At 36.9% G+C, this 8881-nt stretch overlaps 1 protein-coding gene across 2 annotated transcripts; it reads right to left on the bottom strand.

The window, feature by feature from the left end:
* Window positions 1-1717: 1717 nt before the first annotated feature.
* On the bottom strand, window positions 1718-6582 carry LOC139152817 (dynein regulatory complex subunit 5-like). 2 transcript variants are annotated; one of them, XM_070726162.1, is made up of 5 exons: window positions 6497-6582; window positions 5657-5922; window positions 3657-4514; window positions 2735-2898; window positions 1718-2339 (listed from the first exon to the last, which is right to left on the bottom strand). In XM_070726162.1, exons 2-5 carry the CDS (start codon window positions 5916-5918, stop codon window positions 2151-2153), a joined length of 1473 nt encoding a protein of 490 aa, XP_070582263.1. In that variant the 5' UTR covers window positions 5919-5922; window positions 6497-6582; the 3' UTR covers window positions 1718-2150. The 2 variants fall into 2 exon arrangements, with proteins under 2 accessions (XP_070582263.1, XP_070582264.1); XM_070726163.1 differs by having other exon boundaries at window positions 6493-6572.
* Between the last annotated feature and the right edge of the window lie 2299 nt (window positions 6583-8881).

Below are 8881 nucleotides of genomic sequence, written 5' to 3'. Positions count from 1 at the left end.
CATTTTGTTTCTTTTGCATACATTTTTAAAACCCAGAACAACAAGGTTTTTACCGTCGACGTAATGCATTTTTAACATTCCCTTGAACTGTACATCCACATTCGAATATCTTTAGATTAATATAAATTCTGAAAACTTGAAATTTCCCCAGGTGTAAGGGCTGTTACCTTTACTAGTGGCAGCGTTTTTAAGGAGTTTCCTGGCAATTTCTCGAGTGCAGTGATTTAAAATATAATCTTAATTCCAGCCAGATCATTAATGTGAGGAAATCCAAGGGAAACCAAGCGGAATTTTCGGAATTTCAAACGTTAACATCTGACAATCGATTCGAAAATGATACTCACAATGTACGGCTACGTACAATTTCTCGGCTGTGAATTATACAAGTAAAAATTGTATTTCGGTTATGTTTTTAGGTGTACGAGTCTTTGTGTATTCTATGCCAAAAGACGAATATTGTTTCGTACCACCGACACCGTCACTATGTGGCCCTGACAAGCTTACTGAGCACGGATTTGTTTATTTTTCACAATTTACTACAGGCGAAGTAAAACGCGACATTTCCAAGCACCTGTACAAATAATCGTAAGCTTCATAAATATGCTAGATTGGAAATTTGAATGAATTAATTTTCGAGAAAAAAATGTGGAATTTTAACGTGAACATGATTCACTTTTGCCTAAAATTTTATTACGGCTTCAGGTGGGGTTTTAGCGTATATCGGTATCAAAAACAGCATTGCTGTATTATTTACAAACTATCATTGCAGCTCACTCTCGCGTGTTCAGACGAAGCACCTTTGGCCCCTCTCGACTGTCATCCCAAGCACCTTCATGTTTATTCGACTAGCACTTCAACTTTGCAGCGTTGAGATTGTCCCAGGGTAAGCAACTCAAACTCTCCACGCACTATACATACATTGAACAAATTTACAACATCAAATGGCATCAGAGAGGTTGAAGTCGCCAATTTAAACCGAAAAAAAGCAGTAGACCGAAATGATTTTACCTGCTCTGTGAAAAGAATAACTGATGTGGATTGTGAAAATAGAAAGAAATGCAGTTTCGAAGTGCGTGTCTGAGTTGGGCCCCATTGAGTTGAATGACAGCTGACATGTTCTGTTGATCTTGTTATTATCTCAGTAATAATGTTCTTTGTGAAGTAAATACTGCCACACCTGAGACACACTCCCGCAGATCCGGTCAACAAATGTTGTTTCGGTCATTTTGTACGGGCAATGATCTCAAATTGCTGACAAAATGCTGACAGGAAATTAAGGAGAAACATCTCGATGCCGGCCGACAGTTGAAGGTAATCACCGAACAAACCTATGGCAATGACGTGTCCATTACCTAGTACAAGCTACAGCAAAGGCTGCATCCTCAGAACACGCTCCGAGCAAAGAAAACGTGTCTTTGAAATTTCTGTAATGATGTTTTCTGTCAGAGCACTGAAAGTCTGTGAAAGGAAATGACTGCTTTGTGTACCAAGGGCACTTGAGACTTTGCAATCTGACTGACCATCTCAATCTATGCATCCAACTTATTAATATACAGTTTCCTCTCCCTGCTGCGTGCTTGGCACCTCAACTTTATTCTAGCAAGAAGGAAGTTCACCAGGGAACAATAAATCACAGCTATAAGTCTGGGATGTGTTGCTGCATAGCATTCTGGGAAACAAGTCAACCTCTGCAACTCCGATCCAAGGCACGACTTCATTTATAATTCTGTGCACATACTTTATTGGAATGCACAATCTGAAAATCTTAATACATAATACACAGAAGTAGCGTAAATGAAGCTTTCCAAACAATACCTATACAGCCAGAAAAATCAATGAATACTTGAATTCCAAAAAAGAGAGTAAGGTAATTGAGTAACAAATTGGTTTTACTTGTATATCACAAATCGTCTGTACCTTCACATATTTGCACAGTGATTTTCTCCACACTGGGCTTTGTGTGCTTATACACTCTTTGAAAACTCCTTCATGTGCCTGGGATGTGGACGGAATATATGAGATAATTTTGTCGGATTGCTTTTCATATCTAATTACCAGAATAAAAAGGCATATTTGTTTTTGACAGTCCTCTGTTGACAGTGTTTAAGAATATTATGTGCTGAACTAGTAGCCTGACGGAAAAATGTTTCTTAAATATTCTTCTCTTCCTTTTCTTTCTTTTCTTTTTCAAGTCGATTTTCCCTCTCTTTTTCCTGATTCTTCTTCAGTATTTGGTTGATGCAGTATTCGCTTTCTTGTCCTGCCTCTGTCAGTCTCAGATCCATCTCAATTACTGTGCTGTTCTCTTCCATTCCCTCTTGTAATTGCTTACCGCCGTCCTGTAAAATAACAGTGGTGTCTCAAGTGAACACAGATGGCGTTGAGGTAGTTTGAAGACAAAAGGGTGCATACATGGTGCTTGTGAGGGCGCTCTTGGAAAGGTTCCATTATCTCAGAATGGGAAACAAAGTTTGACTATTGTCATCATATGCATGTGTATTTGAATGCTCACTGCCAATTGGTTAACAAAGGAATCATGACAATCATGATTGTAAATCTATTTAGAGGGTAATCGAAAAATTTCAAATTACAAAGATATGAAATGGTGAAAATCATAAAAATATCAACAGCAAATGGTTGTACGAGACTTGAATTGAAATTAGCTTATGATGATATTCAATTATGTCTTGATGTGTACATTTTTGGAAGTTAAAGTATGCATGGTATAACTTACAGGTCCAAGTCTGTTACATGCCAGGTTTATCCTCTTTAGTGTTTGATTCTGAACAACAACTTGAGACAGAACTGCTGCAGTTGGTTCTGTCATGTCATTGCTACCCATGTCAATCTCCTCTAAAGTGGAATTCTTCAGCAGGGCCCTTGAGACTGCCTGGCCACCTGATGTCAATTAGAAGGAATCAAAATATCATGCAAAGTGTCACAGGATGGCAACAGCTGAGATAATTGCAAATTGCTGCAATTATCTGTCAAGTTAAATAATATTAATTTGGCTTTGTGATTCTCAGAATAACCAATTAACTGCCAATATGACGACCTTCATTATAGTCTTTTGTTGGCAGAAAATTTGTGAACAGGAAAACCTGGAGGTCTTTGGAGAGGATAATCATACAATTTTGAATGTTGATTGGTCTTAATCAGTCCTCTGCTGCTGTGAGACTTGCCATACATGTATAAATAAAATTACACTACAAATCTATGTACCTGTCTTTATACCTCTAAGCCTATAAATGTCAGAGTGTATATGTACGCTATTGGGGCCTATTGGTAAACAGCACTTTAACGTATTATGTTAGTATGAATTGTAAAATATGGACATATTTTCTTTGTTTCATGATAAAGGTACATTGTTTGCACATACATTTATGTAAACATTTAATAGTTTTTCTTTTGTTTATGGATAGGTTTAAATTAGCATGGAATGTTCTGTAAGACATATAAGAATAATAATATAAGAATGTGGCTGCATTAGACATTCCTGCAAATATTTGCAATCAAAATGTTCAATTAGCATGTAATATACAACCAGCACTGCCCTACTTACAACCAGCACTGCCTTATCTGCATTGTTGATATGGCTATACTAATATAGTACATGTGGCAATTAAACAGTAATTCTGTTTGTTTAGATTACATACCTTCATCTCCAAGCCTATTGAGTCTCAAGTTGAGATACTGTAATGTTGAGTTTTTGGTTAGTGCATAGCCTATTGCACCAGCTCCATTGGCCCTGATCTTGTTGTTGGACAGATTTAGCCTTTTCAGTTTACTGTGGTTGTTGAGTAATTTGCCGATGGCCCTGGCTCCGTAATCACCGATCATGTTATGTTCCAGGTCAAGCTCTTCCAGTGTAGGGTGATCCAGGATGTGACTGATCAAAACCCTGACTTTGTCGTCATCCACTTTGCTACGATGCAGTTTGAAGACTTTGAGCGTGTTGCATTTCTTGACGCATTTGGAAAGTAGGAGACAGTCACGGTTTGTGAACTGAAACAGGTTCCACTCAAAGTTCATACCGCAGTCTCTGACACCATAAGTAACGTGAAATTCCTCAATGTAAGGAAGTTTTTCAAGGATCTGACTGAATTCAAAATGATCAATGCTTGGGAGGTTATCTCCTGATTCACTCCCAGCATCTGACATGTCCTCCAGTGGTCTCATCTGTTCTTCCTTCACTGGTGGCAACAGTTGTTTAATATTGAGTTTCTTAATGTAAGGTGCAGCCAGCGGTAACACGTCTTCTACAACAGCAATATCTGTGGACTCCGGAACGAAATGCTCCACAATATTCTCCTGGTGACGCTCAAAGAACATACGTTTCCAGCTGCCTCCATACTTGGAGACATCGCATATTTCCCAGCGTGCTTTGCATCTTCTTTTCCAGTAGCCTTCATCTGAGACTAGATGGGCAACCACTTTTAAGGGGATATCTGTGGAGATCTTTTCCAATACTTTGGTTTTGTACTTTGGTAGAAGCTCATCAAGTTTTGGGTGATCTGTAAGAAAATGTATACTTTTGTGAATATGTGCATGTGAGGCATTGCCAAATGGTAAAAAACATTCATTAAAGCATTGCATCACCATTTTTTAAAGTAAGTTTGATGACCATATTCAGATTTTTCCAAAGTTACCTAAGATAACACAATTACAGATATTTCAATAAAAATTCAAAAAATTCAACTTTGTTAGAACTCAGCAGCATTTTGGTGTGATGGTACATGTTAATTGCCATGTTTTGCCAAATTTCTCTCCTCAACTCTACTAAAATTTGACAGCCTTGCTATGTTTACCATTTCAGAAAATAAAAAAGATTTAAACTTTCTGCACGATACAATCTTTGCAACTTTGTCTAAATTTTCTTTTTCTTGCATCCCACAGGTTTATTAATAAAAATGAAAGATCAAAGATATATCCAATACCAACTATCTGTCAAATTGTACGATATGTGTTCTACAAACAGAAGTGAACATGTTCACGGTAATACATAAACACGGGCAGTTTATCCGATCTTTAGTTTTAACAAAGAAACAGGTATGTGATGGAGAAACCTTATTTCACATACCAACCATATCAATTAAGGTGGTATGCACCTCAAAAATGAAAGACTTAAACTTTTTCTCAAACTTTCCACATGAAACTTTCAGCTGTTCTCTTTCCAAATCAAGAATAAAAATCAGGTATCACCACGCAGAGTTTGGTATTGTTACTAGAGAAACAAATTACCTAACATTTATTGATATATGAAACTTAAAATAGCCACCATGACTGTGTTAGCTCAATGAGTAAAACTTAAATGTTCGATTTTTGAAAAACTGTTAAAACTGATGAAAACTTTTACTTCTCCGAGAAATTTAAAATGAGCTCCCACCAGTGGTAGAGATGAAAAGTACTGTAAAAATTTGAGTCCATTTATGTCTCTGAGGCGTATTCAAATGTTAACAGAAATTTCATTACAGCTTAGTGCTAACACTCGATTTGTTCAAAATTCATCACTCAGAATTACAAAGGTGGCGCTGATATTTGCTTCTTGGTTATACAGACAAGGTGACAGGTTAACCCACATAAGAAATTTATTATCAACATGTGCAATGGTAGCACCAGCCAAAAATTGAAGAACTTAGCTGAGATATGGACTTACTTTGAAACTCCTCAACAATATGAGAAACACACAGCTCTGTTAGTAGTGGTACTGTGGCCAGTGACCAATCTGGATCTTCAGCGATGATTCTTCTCATATTTCTGGCATCGGCAGCTGCGTCATCCTTCGCGCTGGCCACAGGTGATGGTATTTTCTTTCCCTTTTGGCTACCAGCACTTTTAACACTGGCTTTGTCGTCTTCATTCTTGGCATCTCCGCCTTGTTCAGCATTTTGCTGATCTGTCAGAGGAGGTTCAGTCATTGTTCTACAAAACAATCATAACAGGGAACAGTAAGTCACACGGTCATATTTTGCCACGGATACACCAGTATTATACACCCTAGCTCCAGAAATATAGCCTGAGGTTTTGCCTCGGTATTTAAGTTGGACGGCGAAACCAAGGCAAAAACCTCGAGCTAGCTACAGTAATGCAGCTATATACTGCACATCCATCATGATTTATTTCATTGTTACTTGACATCGTCATTACTTAAACTATGCAGGGCCTGTGTTCAAAGTCAGACAAGCTATATTTTTTGGAAAATAGTCGACACACAGTCATTATCTCAATCACTAATTTATCTTTTTTTTTAAATTTTGTTGCAAACCTTAAATTATTTGATTTCCTCTTTACTTGTCCGTTATTTGATAGCGCGACATTTCTTGCCAGGCCTGGGAGTGGAAGCTTACCTCACGTCGCGAGTTGCAAGTTAGTGACAACTGCACGATTTTCAAGCATTACAACAAATTACACCAAACTCTTAACCAAACCAGACCGACACTAAGTTTCCCATATCTCTATGAAGACACAAGAAATGAAAAGATTTCCCATTACCTACCATAAAAATTGGTTTTCAGTTGATATCCACAGCAGACACAGGTAAACTTCTCACTTGTGTTGTTGTTGCTAAGCAATCTTTCACGCTTCTGCGCAAAGATTTGCGCAAGCTAAAGCGCCCTCAAACAGAAAAACATACAACATGTCTGCGCCCATGCAAAAGTGTGGACATAGGTTCACATTTCTGCGTATCGTGGTTTGCCAGGAAGATTAATACCGTTGTGGTTACTTTGACATTTTATTTACAAACCAAGATGTTGCCGCGCCGTCCAAAACCAGGAGAGACCGAGGAAGACCTGCTTCTATACCAAGAAGAATTTCTGGCCAAACAGGGAGAGACTTCAGCAAAAATTGTGAAGAAGGGTGACAAGAGAAAGGCAGTTGGAGATGCGGGAGATGTCGCAAAGCCGACTTTGAAACGAGACGTTGTCACTCTTGGCGGAGGTACATTTTAATTAAAATTTGAAATTTTGTTTTCTCCAAAAATACAAATAGTTGGTTTATTTGCACCGTAGCTAAATACTGTAGGTATTTATAGTTACATGCAGCAGTTATGTAGCTGCACTGCAGTGCCGTAGGTCGAGGTTTTGCCTGGGTATGTGGATCAGACTGCAAAACCAGACAAAACCTCGGGCTATAGTACTGCAGCTAGCAGTGATGTCGACTGTAGTTTTAATATTAGAAGTAGTGTAGTTTAGGACCGCCGTATAACTCTGTATTACATACTCAATCAGGACATTTCTTTCCATATACAATCAGTGTTTACAAGTGAAACAAAATGTTGTTACACGGAACAGTATGCAGGGCAATGATGTTTTATTATGGAGCTTTCTCCATATATTACAAGTAGTTTAAATAATGATAGTACCGGTAAGCATAAGTGTTATACTAGTATCTCATCATATGCAGATATTCGTATGTTAGTTAATTAGGTGACAAAGTTTTGAATGCATGATTCATGGACTTTAAACACAATGTTTCCATCAGTCTTTCAAGTTTTTTCTTTTATTCAGGTTTACCGACAGAAAAACCTGATGATGACATTCCAAAGAAAAAGTCCAAGTTTAAAAGTCAAGGGAAAGCCGGAAAGGTAACATGTAATAGTATGTCAGTATTCCGGTTGTTATTTTTGTGGAACTCTGCATACTTTCTTTAAATTATCATTGGATCCAGAAAAAGAACTTCACTTCATAGGCAACTTGTGAAAGACGAAGTATGTGAAGAGCACTCTATAATTCAATGGCAAACTTTGTTGCTGTCATAAATATACAAAGCTACCTGCATGATGTTGTTTTATGTATTTGACAGAGTATACAGATAAGATACATATACTTGGTAGTGTTTGTTTTTTTACATAAGTGAATTCTATGGCTCACTGCAAAAGGGACATTAGTCATTTTTGCTCAAAAGTGAGGATTGTCTTTGTATTTTTAGTCCCCATCTTACAATTTAAATTTTCTTGAATAATGCATTATTCAAGAAATTTAATTTAACAATGTCTAAGATGCATCTTGAAAATCAGTATGACAACTTCTTCAAATTAAGGTGTATATTAAATGGGTTTTAAATCTTTTTTGACTATTGTCCTAAATATGTTGAGAACTTTTATAAAGTCCCTCTTGTACTGAACCGTCAATTTATCACTTGTGTTTATCCTTCATAGAAATCTGGTGTGTCTAGTTTGAGAGGAGAGAGAGTTCACATTGATTTAGACAATGATGAAGACATGCAAGAGGCAATGGACCGTAAGTACATGACTTTCAGAGAGTATGAATAGTCATCTATTATAGTCAAGAGCATTTATCCAATGTTTGAAATCTCAGCTTTTTATTCTTAAGCCCAGTGTCCGTCTTTACATAGAATTTCACTCTTCTGAAGGATCATTACAAAACTTGGTTTCTCACAAAAATAATTTGATGATGAAATTATATGTACATGCAAATTTTTTGAGATGATCAAAGTTTGCTTTTTTTCCCTCCTAGGGCATGATACTCACGTAACCTCAGTTCTATCAGACATCATGGTAAGCCTTTAGTGTTTGTATTGTACACAACATTTTTGGTGTCATAATAAATTGATGACTTTGATAAATCTGCTGAAATACTTCATTGGTAGTACCACATGTGAAGTCACTTGAAATTGATAAGAGCATTGGAAGCAAAAGTAGAGTCTGTAAGTGAAGTGTTGTCAACAATCTTAATCATACTGACCACAGAGTAATAATAATAGTAATAACAATAATATTTAATTGCTTGCTTGTAAATATAGGATTTACATCACATTTATGGCAATAAAAGTGTAATACAAAAATAAGTTCAAATTTTTCTTTTGAATAATGAGACCAGTAGTTGTTGTTAGTGATTCTTGAAAAATGTTTTAGTTTTGT

Source organism: Ptychodera flava, chromosome 16 (genome assembly GCF_041260155.1).
Source record: "Ptychodera flava strain L36383 chromosome 16, AS_Pfla_20210202, whole genome shotgun sequence".
Lineage (NCBI taxonomy): Eukaryota > Metazoa > Hemichordata > Enteropneusta > Ptychoderidae > Ptychodera > Ptychodera flava.
This window is presented reverse-complemented; position numbering and strand designations above follow the sequence as displayed.

Coding starts and splice junctions, on each gene's coding strand:
- LOC139152817 (XM_070726162.1), bottom strand. CDS start 5,918: ATGACTGAACCTCCTCTGACAGATCAGCAAAATGCTGAACAAGGCGGA. Junction 4,515..5,656: donor TATTGTTGAGGAGTTTCAAA/GTAAGTCCATAT, acceptor ATTTTCTTACAG/ATCACCCAAAACTTGATGAG. Junction 2,899..3,656: donor CAATAGGCTTGGAGATGAAG/GTATGTAATCTA, acceptor AATTGACATCAG/GTGGCCAGGCAGTCTCAAGG.